This window comes from Lactuca serriola, chromosome 7 (genome assembly GCF_051521515.1).
Source record: "Lactuca serriola cultivar US96UC23 chromosome 7, Lser_US96UC23_V15, whole genome shotgun sequence".
Lineage (NCBI taxonomy): Eukaryota > Viridiplantae > Streptophyta > Magnoliopsida > Asterales > Asteraceae > Lactuca > Lactuca serriola.
In genome coordinates this window covers 23,426,173-23,450,411 of record NC_136414.1, presented here as the reverse complement: position 1 = coordinate 23,450,411, position 24,239 = coordinate 23,426,173, and the positions used below count along the sequence as shown (strand labels likewise).

Sequence of the window (24,239 nt, the reverse complement as noted above, 5' to 3'; positions counted from 1 at the left end):
GGTGCTTTTTGAACATTTTGGAAACTTCGTTACACCTTTAAGTCATTTTTCTATTTCTATGAAGTAACCTGTTACAACAAAGTTTTATTTGAACACATGTGTACTTCATTGGTATTCTATGTACAAATAGTAACTTTAATGATATTTTTTGTACTAAAAAAACAACAATGATATTTTTTTGAACATTTAATACACGGATAACCTGATAGTTACCTACAATAGACGGCTTAATGGTATTTTGTGTACTGAAAAAACAATGGTCTCTTTTATATATTTTGAAAACTTCGTTACCTTTTTAAGTTATTTTTCCTGCTTACATTAGATCATTTTCAATGGTTATATTATGTTATGACTTAAAATAAATGTTACATCACCATTTCATTAATCTTGACCTTTACATAAATGACTACTCTAATGATTAAGATTATTTGAACAACTTTTTTCATAAATTTAAGTAATTTACTTTCATCTTTCAATGGCGGACTTAAGTGGTTCTCAGGAGGGTCCCGGGCCACTACTTCGTTTCTGCTCCATAATGTAAAATTTGTTTTTTTTTTTTTTGTCTATTAATGTGAAACGTCTATAAAAAAAATTAAAACTACTATTATTTTTTGGTGCAACTACTATCAAAAGTTTATGTAGACCCGTTGCTCATAGATATAGATAAGAAATTATCAAATTAACCAAAAAAAAGTGTGTTTGTAAGTTGCAACCAGTTTTCCTTTTTCTTTAAATCGTTGTCAAATTAATGCTATTTCCCGGAGAAAATCCGCTGCTTGGGTTAATTTTGAAAGGAACAGTTCAGCCTTAATTAAGAAAAGAGGATGTGACGTGCACATGCAACCATTGGTTAAGACCTTAAAAAAGAAGGCGTGACGTGTATATATTATAACCAATGACCTAGTTTTAAAAGTCAACTGTCGGCACGCAGATTTGATATGCACGTGTTAACCGACGACCAACTTTAAGGGCACCACAGATGTATATATTGTCTCTGCATGCTTGTATTAAATATCAGTGGTATTTAAGTAGGTGAGAATACATATGTTAAGTATGAGGTTCAATTTTGGATATCAACCGACTATTTGCATGTTATTTTACTTTAATCAAGTATTTTAGTTAGTTGGAATTTATAACTTTAGTCCTGATTGGGATCTAAGGTAAAATACGAGTTAGGAGGGGCAAAATCTCCGTTACTTGTATGAAAGGTTAGGTGTTGATTATTTACTGCCTAAAACCTTTCATACTTTCATTCCTGATGGTTACTCAGACGATGAAACTTTTTTATCCGTAGGATGGAAGTGTTGGTAGATATGCGGGATGTACCAATATTTCGGGCTTTATATATAATCTATGTGATATTCATAGATAACTCCAAAGACTTCTTGTTTCTTGAATATGAATTTCCATTTCGATTGGACTATTCGTGTGTAGGGATGAAAATTTCACCCGACTCGGTAGGGAAGGTTGACCCGCCCCAAATGGGGACGGATATTTCCCGCCAAAATGGGTACCGGGTACGGGGCCGGGGATCCCCATTATGCTAAAACCGGGGATGGGTCGGGGCCGGGTATAACAATCCGCAACCCGCCGCGCCCCTGCTTTTAGTATATATATATATATATATATATATATATATATATATATATATATATATATATATATATATATAGCATTTATTAAATTTGAATTAAGTCCACTAAAATGAATTGATTTATATTAAACCATCAAAGATAGAGTCCGTATATCAAATTATGTTCCCAATTCTAATAGTTCGTCAATTGTCACTTCGTTCGACGATAAATATACCAAATTGTCACTTTTCATTTTCATTTTTGTTAAACTTTATGATTGATGTGAACAGAATCTAATTATGACATCTGGTTTTGATCGCTTATTAAACTTGGTTTTTTGTGTAAATTGAGTTTATTATGTTGATAGATTGGGGATGGGTTGGGGATGGACCGGGGATGGGCCGGAGAATAGCCCAAAATACAAAGGGGAAGAGATTTGATTCCCCACATCCGTCGGGGATGGGATGGGGATGAGGTTAGACACTCGAGGATGGGGATAGGGATGGTCAACCCCGCCCCATTTCCATCCCTATTCGTGTGCTGTTTGGTAATACCAAATCAAAAATATGGTTGAAATATTGCTTAAGAATAGTGTCATGATCCATTTCGATGTATATCCAAGTTAATTAATATCATGTGATCAGTTTAAGATTGTAACATTAATGAGCCAAATTTAGTTGACCGTTAACTGAACCTATAATTAAATGGTTTCCACATGTTATTGCTAATTAATGAGTTAGTTTTAAGTAACAAAATAAGGAATGTTATGAAAAGTTGTTGAGTACATATGTTAGATGCTTATAAGAATATAGGGAAAATGACACATATAACCATCGAACTTTCTAGGGTTTACCCTTTTAGTTACTAAACTTATTTAGTGGCTTTATGAGGGAATCAATTGTGTTGCAACCTAGCAATATAGTTCCCTTCACTTGTTATAGCCTATCACCTTGTCACATCGTTCAAATTTGACACATCATCGATGACATGTCGCCATTGTATTTAACTCTTGTAGCTAAACGACGTCGTTTAGGAATGTGAAACGTAAGTGGCACGTTCACACTATTCACCCGCCTCCATATAAAGTGCTAAGCTTGAGCCTTAAAATGGCACAATTCATAACCTGGTTACCCCGACTGCACCATATACTTCGATACCAAACGCAGAAACAATGCCGTCACGATCATCTCAAGATCACAGTTGGTCATCCAACTACAATCAGCACATGGCTGAAAATGTGTTGAATGGAATTACAAATGAAGACCTGGCGATCAATCTACTGCAGACACAGTTGGAAGTGTCGCGTGTGAGGGAAGAGATTGCAAACGACCTTCGTGAACTACGACGCAACCTCACTAGAGAGATGGACACCCTAAATCATGAAGTCGATGATGTTAGAGCAAGGCAACTCGATCTATCTAACATGGTTGCTGATTTGAAGAATCATTTATGTTCATTGCAAGCGTCGTATGTCAAATATGTTCTCGAATAAAAGAAGTCGAAGAAAGTCAAATGGTTCTTTGGGGTTTTGGGGTTTTTGTGGTTGCTGTTGTTGGGGTTTTAACCTATAGGTTTTATATGTGACAGAAGCTTAGTAGGTTAAACATTTCAATCCTGGGTTTCTATTTTGTTTAGATTTGCATCTTTTATTTTGTGCTTATTAGTAACATGTTTTTGTGGTTGTCTTTCGGTTTCTGGTCGTAGCAGTATTTGGTGGGTTTGTGATCATGATGTATAGATGATCAGTATTTTGATGTAAGGCACGTGATGGTTCTAGTATGTAGTTACGTAGGGGTGGAAATATTGTTATAAGTTCTTCAGTTCTTCAATACATGTAAAGATGCAGAAACCCATGAATGAAATGTTTATGATGTTAACTTGTTCCTGTTATAAAACGATTACTCTTATAAAATTTCATTTGCATGTGTAATGAAGAAGTAGTCATTTTTTTGCTGATTTTGTTTTTGGGACCACGTGAAAAATTGAAACGTTTAATACCAAATTTGTTTTTGGGGACATGGGCAAAAGAGAAGATGCAGACACCCAAATTTGTCGTTGCCTATACCTAGAAATGGAAAACAATGAAAAGTGTCTTTTGTTGTATTTGTGAGGGACCCTATTTGTGATTGAATGGAAGAAATAAAATTTCCCTAATTGGTTAAGTCCAATAATAAATGTATGACTTAAATACCCCTACTAGATTTGGTGACATAATAAACATTGACTGAAATACCCCTACTGGGTTAATTCACATAATATCAATTGCCTCTAATACCACTGATCCGTTTATTAAATAAAACAAAAAAAAAGACAAAAATACCCCTACTTCATTAACAAATTAAATTGACAGAAAGACCCCTAAAGTAACTTCTTCAAATGACCAAAATAGCCCTACTATAATAAATACATGAAAAACCATATACCCCTACCTTTGACACTAGCATTAAATACCCATACGCCTACTTTAATAAACTATTTGCAATGACGAAAATACCCTTACCTGAATACTAGCATGAAATATCCATACGCCTACTTTAATGAACTGTTTAGAATGACCAAAATACCCCTACTGGGTTAATTCACATAATAGAAATTGCCTCTAATACCCCTGATCCGTTTATTAAAATAAAAATAAAAATACAAAAATACCCCTACCTGAATACTAACATTGTATTAACTGAGTCAAATGACCAAAATATCCCTATTTAATAAAACCATGACATACCATAAATTTTAGAATTAAACAAAGCATCCAAATATCGATGGTTAAGATACTTATAACATACATCCAAATAGAAAACACAAATTCGTCTGTTGAATCCACATAAAAAGAACACAATAACAAGTGTAATTAACAATGTACTAGAAAACACAATGGTTAAGATACTTATGACATGCATCTAAATAGAAAACACAACTCGTATGTTGAATCCACATAACAAGAACACAATAACAAGTGTAATTAATCTAACTCCATTGGCGATCCAACACTACTACCTTCACCTACAACTCTTTTAGCAAGCTTTAGATTAAGAATTCTCTCTGACTTCTTTCTCCTCTTTGGTTGACACATAGTTTTCACTTGCCTAGGAACTTTATTAACCCCCACCTCTTACTCAGATCCATTTTCCCTCATTACTTCATCGTTTTGTGGCTCAACTCTATCACCCATCACAACATCTTCTTTACGTCCTTGCATATTCATAGATTCTTGTGTTTGCCTGATTTTTTTGTTTCTTTGTCACATTAGTATTAGGTGGCCTTTGAATTTGTGTGCAAGTGATCTTGTTGTGCCCTTTCTCAATGCATATGCCACAAGAAACCTTTTTTCTTGCCTTTGAAATAGTGTGTCTTCCAGACCTATCCAAAGCATCCCTTCTTCTTTTGACTTTTGGCCTGCCGGACTTTCTTCTTTTTAAAGGAGGCAATGGAGGTGTAAAGGTTTTTGAAGGCCACATGTTCATCCCATTCATACCACTAATAGACTTTTTGTAAGTATTTTGGTAGAAGGCTGCCAGGTACAAAGGGTCTATATGTGGCGCATCAAGTCTTACGTTTAAAATTGATAATGTAGCTATTGAATGAACACAACCATACCCATTTAGTTGCCATAACCTACAACTGCATTCTTTTTTGTCACATCGACAATGTATGACTCATTCATTTTCCTTGTTTCAAACTTCATACTCCCACAAGACACAACATGCCAATGCCTACATAGAGTAATGCAATATTTAGAGTTGACAGTGGTAAGTAATGTATGGAAAAAGTGTACATACCGTTGCTCATTTTTTAGAATATTCAATCTTGTTCTGATGTTTGGAAAAACAAAAAACGATTCCATCCTTCACCTATGAGTTTCATACTTACCATCCTTTGCATTACATAAATACGAATGTCCTCAAACATGTTGATAATAGGGTTCTTCCTAGCATCCAAAATGACACTATTAAAGCTCTCTAAAAAGCCATTCTCCACAGATTCACAGGATGACTGGTGAACTCTAAAAAAAGCTAGAGACCAAGTGTTTAGATCTCTATCCATAAGATGGTTAACAGTTTCAAGGTTCAACTTTTCAATATCATTCATGACTGTGTTAAAATGTGCTTCAGTTGTTGCCTTCCTTGCTCTCTAAAACAAATTCTCAAACTTTTCTCCACTAAACCTCTTTCTAAAGTTAGCATATATATATGACTGGCACACTACCTATGTTCTGCTGCTGGGAATAATTCTTTGACAGCCTCAACTAAACCCTGCACATGTACCAGTAATAGGAGGAGTTAAAAATGTAAATATGTACTATACTATGTTAGATACTTTATAAACATACCTTGTGTTGATGAGAAATTAAAGTCAACCCACTTCCATCATTCCAACATTGCAAATCATCTACAAGATTTTCAATGAACCATTTCCAATTCTCTTTGTTATCCACATATACAACTGCCCAAGCAATTGGGAATATTCCATTGTTAGCATCCCTACCAACAGCACACAAAAACTCACCCTGGCAATAGGTTTTCAAGAAATAACCACCCAACTTAATGATCCGTCTACACCCTCCACACCACCCTTCCTTGACTGTAGCAAAGCATATGTAAATGTTGCTGAAGTAATTCTTACCATCAGGCATTGTATCCACATAAATTTTAACAGTGGATCCAGTATTTGATCTTTTAATCTCCTCACCGTAAGACCATATTCTAGCATAATTTTCTGCAACTGTGCCTTCAACTAGACTTAATGCATACTTTTTGGCTCTCCTACACTGAATTATACTTACAAAAATGCCAAAAGTGGTTTTGACGTCCTCTTTTAGTAATCTCACACTCATTTTCTGATTGTTGAAAAATTGTTGGGTAAAGTGGGTACCTATCCATATATAAGTTACAATTGATCTGAATTTGAAATTCTATGAACAATTGAGCTCAGCAATAAGAGACTTAATTTGGAAAGACTTGTCATCACTCATCCATGACCCCCAAAGCCTAAATGTACATTTTCCATCACAACATCTTGCTAGCAACCCTCTACTATTATTTTTCACGAAACATAATTGATAACCATTTGCAACAGCATAGTTACAAAGCATGTGTTTCAATTGTTTAGGACTCTCAAACCTCATACCTAACATAGGTTCCTGCTCCTTCGAGTGAAGTTGTTCATTGAAAATGTTTGGAAACTGAGGATAAACATCTTCATCATCATCCATGACTTCTTCCAAAGTGCCACCAAAAGCTGCATTCTCACCCATTTTGACATCAGGCCCATTAGAATTTTTGAATACATGAGGACTGTTATGGTTATCCTTGTCTGCATCAGCGTCCACATCATCATCCACGTGGTCATCCTCATCCTCATATTCATTTTCATCCTCATCATCCAAATGGCGTGACCCAATTTCTTTAACTAGTCCGACACCATCAAGAACTTCTTCCACTATGTTATCAACAACTTCTTCTTTGTGTTCTTCCAACCATTCCTGCATGTTACTATTACCAAGATGGTCTATATACATAGAAAGTATAACACCACATTCATAGGATATTGCTATGAAATCAACATAATCCAAATCATTCGAAATTAAGGTCAGACCTTTGGGGAAATTAATATATGGTTGGCAGTAGTAGAGCTTCACACACTTTTCTCCGATAAACCTTTCCATAAATTCATAACACCCGACGCAGTCCATGCCTGCGAAATCGATGTCTGACAACCTTTGAGTAATCCCACCGGTGTAGCGTATAGGGTATTTTGCAAAGATTCCTTGGAAATGCACATCGACTTGGATGAATACGGGATCCATGTTTGATGTTTAAGGAGACAGAACGAAATTAAGGGTTTATCGAACGAGCTGGAAGGGGTGATTGGCGAACAGTATTCGACAACATATCTCATTTAAGTAAACCTATAAATCTATTGGTAAATATTACTAAATGACATGGCATACACAGTCAGCAAAGCAAGGGTTTTAATTAACACATGTGGCAGTAATATGACCAGCTGACCCCTTCATAATTTACATAATGACATAATAAACCCAACAAAATAAAGTTTGTGCCCTCATAAAGCCACTAAAAAGGTTTAATGATTAAAAGGGTAAACCCTAGAAAGTTCGTAGGTGTTATGTGTCATTTTCCCTAAGAATATACAACTAGTGATTCAAACATTATGTCACCATTAATGGAAGTGTTACTGTGACACCAGAAACAAGTACCGTAGAAGTGCAGATGCCTAATTGTCATGAAGGACCATTTTACCAAAATAAGCAATCTATGTGGACGTATTTAGCGTCTGCCATGAAGCTCGGGATAAAAAATATAAATTAATTAACCGATAACAAAACGACATGGAAGTAGACATACAAAGTTGAATAAGACGAGTTCTTTTAGTATAGATGAGTATACTATTTCTATGTTTTTGCGAGCTTCTAGTGCATCAGAGTTCAAGAGAACCTGTTCAGAAATCTCATTGCCACAGCAAGTTTGTTGACCCGTACAATGTGTAGCACTACAACACTACTAGAAAACTGGGGTATTACCGACACAGTGACGGGTTTCAAGGGCTAAGAAAACATAATTATTAGGATATAGTGACTCGACAGTTTGGCAACAGAACAAATTTTGTCGGTTTTTAGTTACCACATACCCATGAAATCAACAAATTTGAAATTCTATCAGTAATTTGCCGGTAAAATTAAGAATTTTTTTTATTATTTGTAATTGTAAAGACATATTGGTAAATCAACAAATTAAGGGTTGTTTCACTTAAGTTGTGCTGCTTATCGAGTTTACCTAAATAAACAAAGCAAGGCTACCCATTCTCGTTGTGAACGATGACCAACAACCAACCATTGCCTTTAGCTCTCTTGTCGTTGCCGCCGCCGTCGAATCTGTCGGAGTCTCCTCTCCGCCTTTTGGGATTCATTGATTATTCTGCAATCCTCTTGGCACAAAGCATAGTTAATAATCATGTGACGTTTTTATACCTACATTTGAAATGCTAGCCTATGCTTTCATCATTTATGTATGTTTGTGCTTATCATATTTCTGGGCGAAGTTAAGGTCAAAACCAAGCCTTAAATGAGATGAATGTTAGAGTAATTATTCTAGATTTTTGTATTACAGAGAGATACGAATGAAATAAATCAAAATATCATCATCGAATTGAAAATTATTAGAACCTCTATCTTCTATATACATAAAAGCAAATTGAACAGAACTAACAGAGTCTAACTAACTTGATAAACTAAATTACTAACCTGCCCTTACTAAGATAATTTACTAAAATTCCCTTCTCTTTCTTAATATTCCCCCTTAATATGTATTTGAAGAATTGATATTCTTCATAAACATCTTGGACATAAAAGGTATAAGCTTTGTAGATGTTAATGGCTTGGTAAATATATCTGCCAACTGAAATGCAGTTCGAATTGGCATAAGCTTTATTGTTCTATCAAGAACTTTCTCTCAATCAAAATGACAGTCGATTTTTATATGTTTAGTTCTCTCGTGAAATGTGGGATTAGTAACAATTTTGACTGCAACATCATTATCACAGAACATCAAAGTAGCGGGCAGTATGGGAAATATTGAAATTTGTCAAAAATTCTTTCAACCAAGTTAATTCACAAGAAGTAGAAGCCATGACACGATACTCAGCCTCAACTAAAGAACAAGCAACTAGGGTTGCTTCCTAGACCTCCATGATATTAAAGAATCCCCAAGAACACAGAAAATCTGGTGATTGACCTTATCAAATCCATACATCTTCCCCAACCTGAATTACAAAAAGCTTTGATCTGAAAGTTGGATTGATTGGAAAAGAAAATAGCTTGACCATGGCTCTGTTTTAAGTATCGTAGTAGATGTTTAGCAGCAACCATATATGTGGTTCTAGGATTAGACATAAATTGACACAATTGTTGAACACCAAAAGCAATATCTGGTCTCATAATATTGAGGTATATAAGTCTACCCATTAATAGAGTCTTCTAAAAGATCTCCATCAAATTCATTCAATGTTTGTCTTGGTTCCATTGCAGTTGTGGCAGGTTCTGAAGCTAATAAACCAGCATTACCAACTAGTTGCAATATATAATTTTGTTGGGATAAAAAATCACTTTATTATATTTAGCTACTTCCACTCCCAGAATGTAACCACAACACCCAAGCCTTTGAGTTTAAAATCATGACTCAACTGTAATTTGAGTTTATCAATTTCTATTGATGAAAACCCCATTATAATGACATCGTCGACATACACAAAGAATGCAACATAATTTTCATTTTGTCCCTTGTGAAATAGAGAGTAATCAGATTTCGATTATTCAAAACCCATTATGATGATGAATTGAGAAAATTTCTCAAACCATTGATGTGAGGCGTGCTTTAATCCATATATGGATTTGTGCAACTTACATAGAAGTTTGGATTTGGATTTGGAATTAACTAATTCCCCCTTAATATAAATACAGGTGGAATATCCATGCAGACCTCCTCATGTAATGTTCAATTTAGGAAAGCATTGTTCACGTCTAATTGAACTAAATCTCATGATTTCTCGGAAACTATGGCAAGAAGCATTTTCACAGTCACAAGTTTTGCAACTAGTGAATAAGTATAAAAAAATCAACACCTTCTTATTGTGTAAATCCCTTAGCAACCAATCGTGATTTGTGTCTTTCAACTTGACCATTTGATCCACATTTGACTTTGTAAACCCAACGTTAATGACATCCTAGTGAATTTTGATGGGTTTTGAGCACTACAACATTCCTATGGTGTACATGCGACCCTAATGCTTCGGATCTATGTTTTTCTCAAGTTATACATGCAAATCAAGTTATCCAAAGCGTGAACCCTAACTAGCATACAATTTTCAGAAATTGTAACATAAAACAAAGTTAGAAGAATACCTTTTCCTTGTAGCTTGTAGATCTTGACCTTCAAGAGCTTAGCGCCTCAATTGTTGCACCTCTAATGAGTCACAAACACCAAGTAGAAAGTTGGAAGAATATGAGAGAGGTTAGGAGGCTGAAAATTGGCTAGGGTATTCTCTTGGAAGCAATTCACCGATTTTGGGAGTCCTAGGGGTTCCTTATATAGTTGAGTTGTTAGGGTTTCTGACCGGAACGCTAATTCTCTGCTTACGCCTTAAGAAACCCATTAGATCCTTCCAAAACCCCCCTTAGGACGAATTCTATGCGGGCTACACATAGAATTTCGTCCATCCCTTCTTAGGGATCCACAAGCCCAACTTTGCAACTATCATATAATTGCAATATCAGTCCCCATAATTTAATCAGTCTCTTTTGATAACCAAATTAATTCCAAATTAATTTCTGATCAATACTAATTAAATAATATGATTTCTCAATTAATATAATATTCTTATAAAATATTAATAAATCACAATTAACCTCTTTCTCCATTATTCATCCAGTCAAGTTGTTATGGTGAAGGCAACCGAAAAGGACCATGCTACGATCGGGTCAAGTACACACCAATTATAGTTATGGACTTAGGCACCTAATCCTACAGTCTCCCACTTGGATAAGTCTAATAACTATAACTGCAAGTATGACTTCAAGATCTGATTAGCAATCGTAGCTCTCAAAAGCTGCTCTCGAACTCTAACTTAGTCAATAATGCGTCCTTTAGATAAGGGATCATGTAGTCCTCCGTTCTCAGGATATCGTGTGGACAAAGACATGGAATCAAGTCATTCTCATTGTCCAACAATTTGTTTCCCGATTTCTTATTTGTTTGGCATAGAACTTAATTGAACACATCAATTCAGTCCTGACCGGGCCCAACTCATAAGTCAACACAAAATCATCGAGGGGCCCAAGATATCGCTTTTAATCTTCTTAGGATAAAAGGAACAGATAAAATTTGACTTATATGCTTGTAATATTTACTTATTAAATCGTACACAACAATACGTTTTATAACACACAACCAACTTGTAAACAACAACTCATATATCCCAGTTTAAAGACTATATGATATTATCGTCTCACAATCCCTCGTGATAAATTCCATGAAGTGATTCATATGAGTGTGGGTTTAATCCAATACTCAAATCTTGTTTCAAGAGTACTCATGAACGCTGCAACAAACTTTTGATATGTCCAAATGCTTAGACAATCTATAAACCAATTCATGACAGTCTAACTTCGTACCCTACTTCCAAAGTATGATCGACTGTGGATAATTCGAATAATCCTATTATTCTGGAAGTCAAAACATGCAAAAGTGAAACAATAGTAAACAATTGACACAACATAGTAACTTTACTCATAAATAAAACTCCTTTATTCAATCATCAAATGTCAATTACATTTTATCTATTACAAGTTTCTAAACAACTATATAATCACTAAAACTAATATCATCCTTTAGACCAATGCTCCTCGCATGCTGTAAGTGCTTAACCCTGCTCATACCTTTTGTGAGGGGATCTGTTGGGTTCTCCTCTGACGATACCCACTTTACTACGAGGAGTCCTTCTTCTACCTAATGTATAATGAAGTGGTATTTTCTGTCTATGTGCCTGGATCTCCCATGATCCCTTGGTTCCTTGGTCAAAGCAACTGCTCATTCGTTATCGTAGAAAATCTCCATAGGCTCCTTTATGGTTAATACAACTCCAACATCTCTGATGAAGTTCTTCCACCATATCGCCTCCTTCGATGCTTTGCTTGCTGCTATGTACTATGATTCGCACATTGAATCAGCTATAGTCTCCTGCTTGGAACTTTTCTAGGTCACTGCTCCTCCATTCAGGGTAAATACCCAACCCGACTGAGAGTAGTAGTTATCTCTGTCGGTCTGAAAACTAGCATCACTATACCCTATCACTCTCAAGTCTTCACTTCCACCAACTACAAGGACCCAATCCTTTGTCCTTCGTAGATACTTAAGAATGTTCTTTACTGCTATCTAGTGAGCTCTACTAGGGTTCCGTTGATATCGTCTAACCATGTTCAAAGAAAAAGCCACATCGGGGCGAGTACACGTCATGATGTACATGATCGAGCCAACGGCAGAAGCATATGGTACTCGACTCATTTCAATTATCTCAGCATCGATACTCGGACTTTGAGTCTTACTCAATTTGGTATTGTGCTAGATTGGTAACTCCCCTTTCTTGGAATTCTCCATGCTAAACATTTTTAACACTTTATACAAGTAAGTACATTAACTAAGTCCTATTAGTCTCTTACTCCCATTTCTCAATATCCTTATCCCTAGAATATAAGCAGCATCCCCGAGGTCCTTCATAGCAAACATTTCCCAAGCCAGGACTTAATCTCCTGTAACGTTGGGACATTGTTTCCTATGGGTAGTATGTCATCCACATACAATAACAAGAAGCTAACTATACTCCCACTAGCTTTGACATATACAAAGGACTCATCCTCGCTTCTTGAAAAACCAAACTCTTTGACTTTCTCATGGAAACAATGATTCCATCTGCGAGATGATTGTTTCAATCCATAGATGGATTTCTCAAGCTTGCACACTCTATTCGGGTACTTTGCATCAACAAAACCCTCTAGCTGATTCATGTAAACATACTCAACCAACTTTCCATTAAGGAAAGTGGTTTTAACGTCCATCTGCCATATTTCATAATCATGAAACGCAACTATGGCTAGCATAACCCTTATAGACTTGATCTTGACCACTGGTGAGAAGGTCTCATCATAGTAAACTCTTGGAGTTTGAGTGAAACCCTTTGCAACCATTCGTGCCTTGAATGGATGCACTTTCCCATCCATGTTGGTCTTCTTCTTGAGGATCCACTTGCACCCGACTGTCTTACGACCTGGTACATTGTCAACCAAGTTCAAAACTTGATTGTCATACATGGATTTAATCTCGCTATCCATTGCCTCTTTCTATTTTTGCAGACTTCGGGCCTGCCATGGCTTCCTTGTAGTTGTTAAGTTCATCCATATTTGTTAGTGTATTATCACTAATAAACGCATCACCCTTAGCAGTTATATGGAATCCATATAACACGGGTGGAACACTAACTTTACTGGAACATCTAAGATGTCAGGACTCGTCAATCGGTTGAACGAGAGCTTCCTCCTCGGGTTGAGCGCTAGTGTTTGAGGTTTCTTCATCACTTGATTCTTGATGCTCTTCAAGGTCAATTTGCCTCCCACTGTCCTCTTGACATATGAGTTCTCTCTCTCAAAAAAACCCTTATGCTCGCAACGAAGACAACATTGTCACTTGGTCTGTAGAAGAGATATCCAAAGGACTTCTGTGGATAGCCGATGAAAATACACCGCTCACTGTGACGTTCAAGCTTGTCGTAAGTCTCTCGTCTTACGAAAGCCTCGCAACCCCAAACCTTGATATGTGCCAAAGAGGGAACCTTCTTTGTCCATATCTTGTGACGTGTTTTGGCAACCTTGTTAGTCGGGACTATATTAAGGATATGGGCAGCAGTCTCTAAGGCATGCTCCCAAAATGAGATAGGTAACAAAGCTCGACTCATCATGGAATGAACCATGTCCAACAATGTTCGATTGCGCCTCTCAGCCACACCATTCAGCTGCAGTGTCCTAGGCGGCGTGAATTGTGAAAAAATTCCACATTCCTTAAGACAGTTGTGGAACTTGATACTAAGATACTCACCACCTCGCTCGGATCGGAGCATCTTGATCTTCCTGCCCAATTGATTCTCCACTTCTTGCTTAAACTCTTTGAACTTTTCAAAAGTTTCTGAATTATGCTTAATTAAGTAGATTGTAACGACCCAGATTTTTAAAATAAAATTTTCATTTTAGAGTAATCAAACATATTCCCTTACATTAAGAAACGTAGTTATAATTGTTTTCAAAACATAAGTCAAATACAACTTTTATTCCAAATATCAGAGTGTCCCATAAAACGCCTGTGAGAGAGTGCACACCGCGCCATCACGCCTTGCCCTTTCCCTTGGGATCTCAGGTACCTGAAACCATAAACAAACCTGTAAGCACGGAGATTTGTGAGTTCCCCATAGCATACCCCACACAATCCACATAACATGTCAGCTATAAAAGCTACCTCTACCACATAATACATATCAATTAGCTATAAAGATACCTCTACCACATAATACATATCAATTAGCTATACAAGCTACTTCTACCACATAATACATATCAGTTAGCTAAAAATCTATCTCTACCATTAGCCACAAAGGTTATCTCTACCCTTAGCCATAAAGGCTATCTCTACCATTAGCCCTGAAGGCTATCTCTACCACTATCCCTGAAGGCTATCTCTACCATTAGCCTTGAAGTCTATCTCTACAACCAATTCTAAAGATATATCTACCACATATCAATGCATAACAATGCCACACACCTCTACGTAGTAAGTATACCAACTATCATAAAATGGGAGGGCCTTGGTGCCTTAGACCCTTTGGTATGGTGAGAAGACTCACCTCAAATGCAGAAGCTTCTTGAAGGAATCCGTAGTTGCTGCCCTATCCACTTCCTGAACCATCAATACCGATCAATATACCCAATTAGAAATTAGGTCCCATACCATGATCCTTAATCCATGCATGGGGGTAAAATGACTATTCTACCCCTGGCCTAGTATGATCCAAAACTAAGGCCCAAAACCCAAAACAACACCCAACACTAAGTAGGCTTTCCAAGCCTACTAATGGTCCACTACTGGCCCAATTTGCTCAAGTGGGCCCAATCCCTCTAATGGTCCTTACCCTAAGCCCAAACATATTCCCGGCCCAAAACATCTGACTCCTGATGGCCCACTAAGGCCCAAAGACCCCAAGTGCACTGCTTGGCACAACCCGAGGCCAAGAACTGATGAGTACGTGCGGCGTACTCTATGTATGCTAAGCATACTAACTGAAGGTGGTGTACACTACGCGTAGCTATATGTACGCCCAACGTACTCCTCTGTTAAGCTACTTTTCCATTAAGTGCTTAACACTCAGAATTTCAACATAAAACTTCAGATCTAAGTCCATTAAGACGTCTTAATGCATAAAGTTGGCAACTTTATGCCTTTGCATGCTTCATATGCTCCCAACATCCCATTAAGACCTTTCCAAGGTTCTTGATCCATGCATGATGTTAGAATTCTCATCAAGATTGCATTTCTATGAAGTAGATTGACCAAAGGACCTCTTATCTACTCTTCCTATGCTTTGGAGCTGCTCAACTCCCAAGAGATAGTCCATAAGCTCATAAGAAACACCAAACAAGCCCTAACCTAGATCTCAAGTTATAAGATAACAAGGTCGAAACTTTATACCTTCTTAGACTTGCAAATGAGCTAGAGAACCTGGATCCAAAAGCTCTTCCCTGATTAGGGAGACTCCAAGATGATCACTCCTCTCCAAGAACACTAAAATGCACTCCAAGATGGCCTTTCAAGCTCACACTCTCACAATTAGGGTTAGGGATTCGAAGAGGGGTTACAGGATGAGAAGGAGGTTGAACCTAGAGGGTGTAATGTTCTTTATATAGTACCACACCCTAAAAATTAGGGTTTAGTGACCATGTGCGTACGTTGGGCATACGTCTCCAATTACCCGCGACCATTTACTTCATCTACGTTGGGCGTACCCCGACTTAGGTTGGGCGTACTCTTGTGTTGGTCGCCTTGGATGAATGGGATCTTCTTGTCACTAATTTCCATTAGGAGCTAAAATTGACAATAATTACAAAGTGTTATAACTCCTTCATTCTAAGTCTGTTTCCAACGAACTTTGTATCCACGAAAACGTCACGGGAAGCCCTACGCTCCCATCGACACCTCCAAGCCTAAAATCTTCCGGATAAAACTCATGACCCATAAAAGACGGAATCGCCCCTACCCTTTGGCTTCCAAGACCCCAACCGAGTACTTCAAATAGGGTGTTACAACTCTCCCCCACTTAAACTAGACTTCGTCCTCGAAGTCATGCCTCGCCGTACCTGACATACCAGACAACCTGAGCACCACGACCACAAACCCGAGAATACCCCAGTCTTCCCAAGGCAATCAAAACAAACCCTCGCAGGGTTCTAGATTCCGAAGATGAACGATTTCCTTGCAACCTGATCACATCCGCTCCATCTGAAACCTAAAGCCTTGAGATGGTCTGTCTCCCTAACAGACCGCTCACATCGAATCATCATTGAACTGATTCCACAAGAGATCTGCCTAGATAGAGTTCTTCCCACTCGTAATACCTTGAGGCTTCCTAAATAACAAAAGTCACCGACCAACTGTGACTATCCAAAAAAACCGTAATTCCATACACAGACTCCAAACCACTGAAGTCGCTCCTACTCCTCTTTCTGCCACATGGCTGCGTTCCTGAAGAACGGATGAGACCTTCCTAGTCCCAAATCTCCTACCAACTAAATGAAACATTGGACACCTTCCCGACTGCTGAGCTAGAGACACACACTCAACGGTCCCACATGACCTCCGAAGGACACCTCGTCTGACAATAACTACCCTGACAATACCTCTTCTCTCGGCTCCTTCAATCCTTGATCCATTCGATCATAACAGGGTGACAACTCGTAGCCACTAAACCTGACACAAAAATGAATGCTACCAGAACAAGTATAGTCTTACGTCATACTCGACCTCCTTTGACCTGTATTTTCCCGGTATCAACATGTTGTGGTCCCATCACTGATAAAACCCCTCTAGGTACATCATGATGGCTTGAGCTACCATCAAACCAAACCCATTCATTACCCTGGTATACTACCTTTCATGCCCTTGGCATCTTTACGCTCCCGCATCCCATCTCATGGAATCAAAATCCTGGGTTGAATCTGCACAAACCCCGATTCAGAGTCCTCTCCGAAACGGGTCGATACCTCGTCACTACATTGAGATCCATTATGCATCATAACATCCAATTACCCTTACCTGACCGGTAGATAGACATCCTTAGCCGATCCTTGAGATTACTAGTATCGCACCCGGTACAACCACATCAGGACCACCCAACCATAGATCTCCTACATCACATACCGCTTATCCACAAGATCCTACAACTCAAGTTCTCAAACCTTGCCTCAACAGTCTCTACCAATTCCATTCTAAATTTTCATAACCACCCAGGCTTGCCCACAGGTATCCGATCGAATAATCATCTCCAGCCCTGATTCCAGCTAAGCTGTGGATTCCCCATGACCATGCGAACTGGTCTAAGCGATCTGAACGAATCCGTGAATGCTACAACTACACCTGTAGACTTAGAACACTTCCTGTACAAACATGATCCCTGACTAAATCCCTATCTCTCATCTATCAATCCGAATGCATCTTAACATTGAGCGCCCACACGGTCTATCCTCTCAGATGAAATCAAACAGTGAACAGAACTCTACCAGGTTCCCTCCTCCAAATTCTATTATATGGCGTCAAGAAGACGCGCTCCAAATGTTGGGGAGTTTCCCGAACTCCCATTCCTTTTTATCCTATGTTCACTCGGCCCCTAAGGCCGCTTTTCTTCCCCTAATGGGAATGTGAAACGCATCCTCGTCTCACACTCGCTTCCATCCTGGATATCTGAAAGATTCTCCCTCACTTAGATTCAACTAAGTCTGCTCGGTACACGTGAATTGAAGGATTCCCCAAACCCCCTTCCGTCCTAATTGACAATCCACTGACGGTCGGTGTCTAACAGAGCTAGATCACCACGAGTAACCCTTCCAAACAATCATGACTCTTGAATACCAACAAACACTTCTCGAATCCCAGCAATGCCAATGACTCTAGCTACTCAACCTAATACCACTCTCGCAGTAATCGTTGTGCGGTAATCTGCAATCTCTACCTCAAGCAGGAAACCAAGGCTCCCGGCACATCTCGGAACTTCTTGCTAAGTGCAAGTGACACGAACGATAGGGTAGCACTCGAATCAAACAAGACATGTACCGACATACCAGTGACCAAAAAGGTCCTCATACAAGAATAATGCACACATAAGTCATACGAACAATAAAGAGCAGAGAATAATAGACACCTACCATCCATAATATCTAGCGCTGCCTGAGCCTCCTTAGTGGTCAGCAGAAATGCGCCACTCTTCACCGCTAGAGCATCCACCTTGGTAGGGAGGCCATCGGTAATCCTCAACATGGCGGGTACGGGCGCTGCCACCGTTCCTCCTCCTCCTTGCCGCCTCGGAGAGTTGACCCGCTTATGGCCGGTCTGGTTATAATGAAAACAAATCAAGCCCTTTGTGGGGCAGTCCCTGCTCAAGTGGCCCGGCTGGCCAAATACATAGCATCCCGTGCCTGTGATACGACAAGCTCCACCATGCACCCTACTACACTTGGCACATCATCCCTGACCCTGCTGACCCCTTCTGGAAATATCTAAGGTCTTAGGCTTCTTAGCCTGACCCCTGCTACCTGCGTCTGCTCCGGATTCCGCTTGGTGCAGAAGTCCAGTTCCATCTTCCGTTCCCGGGCCTTCTCTACCATCTCATTCAGGGTTTTGCACCCTGTAAAGGTCACAAATTCTCAGATATCATCCCTCAACATGGAATGATACCTCGACCTCCACATCTCCTCATCGATGGCATACTGTGGAATCAACAGCACTCGCTCTCGAAACTTGGCGGTGATCTCCGCCACAGTCTCGGTGGTCTGCTATAAGTCATGAAACTCCCTCACAAGTCGTTACACCTCAATAGATGGTGCAAACTCCAAGCCGAATCGCCGAACAAACTCGGCCTAGGTCATCTCAGCCACATTGGCTGCTCCCACCTGACTCGTAACCTCGCCCCCACCAATCCCAGGCCCTGTCTCTCAGCATACAAGAAGCAAATCCCACCTTTTCCGTTGCTGGGCAAGAACTCGTGCGTTGGGCGTTCTCGATATTCGTCACGCAACGTCGGCTAACAATGGGGTCCCTGGCCCTGAAAAACTCAGGCGCCCCACACCCCATGAACTCCCGGAACAAGGGAGTTCGGGCCCAACTTGACCCGCACTAATCTCATCCCTGAATGCCCTGAATCCTTCCTCCATGATCTCCAACATGCCCTCCTTGACCGTCCCAAAACAGACTAGGGTGGCGTCAAGGATGCCCTTGGTAACCTCAACTACAATAAGCTCGTTCAGGCTCTCATCAATCACATCGGTAGTATTGCCTGACCCTGCCCCAGATCCAGATCCCGAGCATGACCCCCCTACTCCAAATCGTGTCATCACCATGCTGAACTGAAATGTCAAAAATCACAACGATCATGATTTCAATATAAGGGATCTTCCCACACCGGTCCTCCTTAAAGTTGTCAGATCTAACATTGGTTCGGGTACAGATCCTGTGTTTTTAGTAGTACAGGCCCAATACTACCTTCCACACCTACTTGTACCTTTCCCCAATGTTCTACCTGATAACTCCAATACATCCCAAAACCAAACCATATCCTACAAACTACCGCGTACATCAATCTCAGGTTGTCCTAAGATTTTCTCTACTTATATCAATCAGACCAATCATAACAGGTTGCCTTTATGCATGCAAATTATACACAGAAAGGATCGAATAGACTTTCGAATAAAATATTCTACCCTAGAACCACAACCAAACAAGGGACAGCAAATAAGGCCAAATCAATCATTCTAAGGCTATAAGATCCTAACCATATATAATTTTAAAATCATACACATAGCAAGTTCCATACGATTATCAAAGCTCAAATATCAGAATAACATGGCTAGAACATTGGGGAACTACTTACTTGGCTCGGCTGATCACGCGTGTTGCACTCTCATCTTTTCCTTTATTTCAAAATCTTTTTATGTCATTTTTTAAAACAATTTTAAGATTTCCTTAGTTTGAGTCATGACACACCCGAGAGTATGCCCGAATCCCTCAAACCAAGGCTCTGATACCAACTTGTAACGACCTAAATTTTTAAAATAAAACTTTCATTTTAGAGTAGTCAAACATATTCCCATTAAAGAAACGCAGTTATAACTGTTTTCAAAACATAAGTCAAATACAACTTTTATTCCAAATATCAGAGTGTCCCATAAAATGCCTGGGAGAGAGTGCACGCCGCACCATCATGCCTTACCCTTGCCTTTGAGATCTGAGGTACCTGAAACCGTAAACAAACATGTAAGCACGAAGCTTAGTGAGTTCCCCAAAGCATACCCCACACAATCCACATAACATGTTAGCTATAAAAGCTACCTCTACCACATAACACATATCAATTAGCTATAAAGCTACCTCTACCACATAATGCATATCAATTAGCTATACAAGCTACCTCTACCACATAATACATATCAGTTAGCTATAAATCTATCTCTACCATTAACCACAAAGGCTATATCTACCCTTAGCCATAAAGGCAATCTCTACCATTAGCCCTAAAGGCTATCTCTACCATTAGCCCTGAAGGCTATCACTACCATTAGTCCTGAAGGCTATCTCTACAACCAGCTGTAAAGCTATCTCTACCCCATCTCAATGCATAACAATGCCACAACACCTCTACATAGTAAGTATACCAACTATCATAAAATGGGTCGGCCTTGGTGCATTAGACCCTTTGGTATGGTGAGAAGACTCATCTGAAATGCAGAAGCTTCCTGAAGAAATCCTTAGTTGCTGCCCTGTCTACTTCCTGAATCATCAATACCGATCAATATACCCAATTTGTGACATCCCCTAATTCCTCGGCCAGAAAAGACCGATTTAATTTATGCTTTTTAAAATAAAATCAGAGAAATCTTTTCAAAAGATGTTGCGGAATTGGTCCCCAAACAAAATATGATAAAAGTTTATCAAAACCCTTCATTAAGAAGGTATATGTTTTCCATATATATATCAAAACCTCGGGATGTCATGTTCCGATACAGATCAAAAGCATAAACAAGACATTATAAGCCTTTCAACAGTTATTTACAACTACTGGCCTATAATCCAAAAATCTCTCGTCGTCCTCCGACTATGCTCGGGGTCCACTACCTGTAACATAAAAAGTTGAGTGGGTCAGGCTTGGGAGCCTGGTGAGCATATAGGGTTTTCAACCCACAATAATAATAAACTTATTAAGTTCACCAATCAACAATAACCCTGATTACCCGTTCCCGTTATCCTCACATGACGTCCCTAAACACTTTTCACAAGGGACCTAGCCTAAAGAATATCATTGGGATGGACACTACTGCTAAGGGGTTTCCTCAGCCATACATTTCCTAAAGGCAACCATGAGGGGGATGGAGTACAGCGAATGAACACTCTTAGTTCATTAACACCTACAGGTTGTGGACCTGCTAATGTTTCCCACTGGACTGTCTAGAAAGTCCATTATCGTCATCCAAACTCTGCTAGATGACTTGATCTCAAAACACATCGAGGCCTCTCATCAATTTTATTTTTATCACACATCACTATCTACCCGTGTTCTACCCAACATATTTGTAGATAAAAATATTTATACAGTTTAAAACTTGTATAAAACATCAACACAACAGTCACCTCAAATAAACAATTAATATATTTACACATAGCACGTATTATAAGGTAAATACTTCATATCTATGTGTAAAATGAAAGTGACTATACACTCACATGATTTGATGATAATCAGGAAGCAATTCGTTTCCTAAAACGATCGTTTCTAATAAAACCAGGAGTTTTATTGAGAAGTTGGGCTTTGCAAAAGTCGGGCTTCGAAACCGAAAAGATAAATTTTTCGGGCTTCTTGGGCAATTCGTGGAGTATTCCGGGCTTTACAATCGATATCGGGGCTTTGCGGGATGTTAAGATGAAGAAAATATGGGTTTAGGGGTTAAAATTGACAAATTTTCAAAGTTACCCGGGAGGTCTCGCACCCTTCTATTTATAAGGGCGAGGCTTCTGATCGGACGGTCAGGAAGAAGCCACGCAACAGCAGATCCGAAGCTCGCAGGGGGGTGGCTCACACGTGGGCTGCGCATGCGAAGGCCTCGCTGGCAGTTGGTGATTGGACCAAAGTCCGGATCCGATGAGGGGGTTCGTGGCACCTGTGAGGGTTCGGACGCACGAGGGAAAGAGGCACGCGTCGCATTTCTACTGGACCGAACCTCAGACTCGAGAAGATTATGACACGCCTCACCAGGTGGCTTCGGTGACTCAGCAATTTCTGGACACGCGTCGGATGCGAAGCGAGGGTGACGTGGCCGAAGTCCACGTGTGCGAAATTCCTCGGTTTTGGGGATTTTTCTCGTTTTTCGCGCCAAAACTTCTAAAATCCATAACTTTCGTATACGAGCTTCGTTTTTTACGTTCTTTATATGCACAAGTAACTAAAATTACGCTCTACAACTTCCGTTTAGACTTTGTCGGCTAATTTTGAGTTTAAATTTTATATTATTATTTTTAACAGACCGAGACAGGAAATCCGTTAAAAATTCATAACTTCTTCATCCGACGTCCGTTTTCGTCAGACTTTTCACCGTTGTGCTCCTAATGACGAGACCTTCGATTCTCGTTTAGGTTGTGTCGGCTAAAAATTGCTCGATATAAAATTCGAGTTTTTAGCTGTCTACTGCTAAGCTGAAACTTCGAAAAATCATAACTTTCTCATACAAAGTCAGATTTGGGCGTTCTTTTTATCGAACTTCTCGGTTTGACGAATACTAAGACTTTCGTTTAGATTACTATGGCTAAAAAGTAGTTTATCGAAAACTCACTTTTTACGACATTCGGCACCGTGCCGGTTTTGTCGCGAAACTTCGACAGGTCATAACTTCTTCATTATAACTCGGATTTTGGTATTCTTTATATCCCCGAAATCCTTATTTCGACCACTACAACTTTATGTAAAGATATCAGGCTTATCTTACACTTTAATTTTGACACTTATTTTTATTCTTAATTAACTAAGCCCTAATATTTAAGCATAAAACACATAATTCACATAATATTCACATAATTCCTTTTCATTTCTTCAAAATGAGTTACAAAGGTTAACCTAGACTATCAACTCAATATAGATGCCTAGGCTAGAAACACGAGTGTTATAATTCTGTCCCCCTTAGGATGATTCCGTTCCCGGAATCACATATCACCAAACAACTGCGGGTAGTGAATCATCATGTCACTCTCTGTTTCCCAAGTGAGATTTGGTCCATTCATATGTTTCCAGCGCACAAGCACTAAATCGACCATCTTGCGTCGTAACTTCATAGTCATATGGTCAACGATTGCCTCAGGTTCTTCGATCAACTTCTTGTTTTCATCCAACCTTAACTCAGAAATCGGAATTATGTCGGGCACATCTCCCGTGAACTTTCTCAAGTAACACACATGAAAGGTGTTATGAATACCCTCCAGTTCTTCTGGTAACTCTAGCTTGTAAGCTTGATTCCCGATCTTCTGAAGAACTTTGAACGGTCCAATAAACCTTGGACTCAACTTTCCTCGTTTCCCAAATCTTATAAGTCCCTTCCACAGCGAGACTTTAAGTAAAACCGAATCACCAACTTCAAAGGTTATCGGTTGTCTTTTCTTGTCAGCATAACTCTTTTGTCGATCTTGAGTAGCTAACATCCTTTCCCTTTTCACTTTCAACTTTTCAGCAGTCTCATGGACTATTTCAGGTCCCATAAACTGCTTTTCCCCAGCTTCCAGCCAACATGATGGCGTTCAACACTTTTCC

The 24,239-nt window shown here is 39.2% G+C and overlaps 1 protein-coding gene across 1 annotated transcript; it reads right to left on the bottom strand.

Annotated features, from left to right (window-relative positions):
• Positions 1-4,759: 4,759 nt before the first annotated feature.
• Positions 4,760-6,408, bottom strand: LOC145063790 (uncharacterized). The gene is made up of 4 exons (XM_079011370.1): positions 5,905-6,408; positions 5,781-5,827; positions 5,190-5,287; positions 4,760-5,148 (listed from the first exon to the last, which is right to left on the bottom strand). Exons 1-4 carry the CDS (start codon positions 6,406-6,408, stop codon positions 4,760-4,762), a joined length of 1,038 nt encoding a protein of 345 aa, XP_078867496.1.
• Between the last annotated feature and the right edge of the window lie 17,831 nt (positions 6,409-24,239).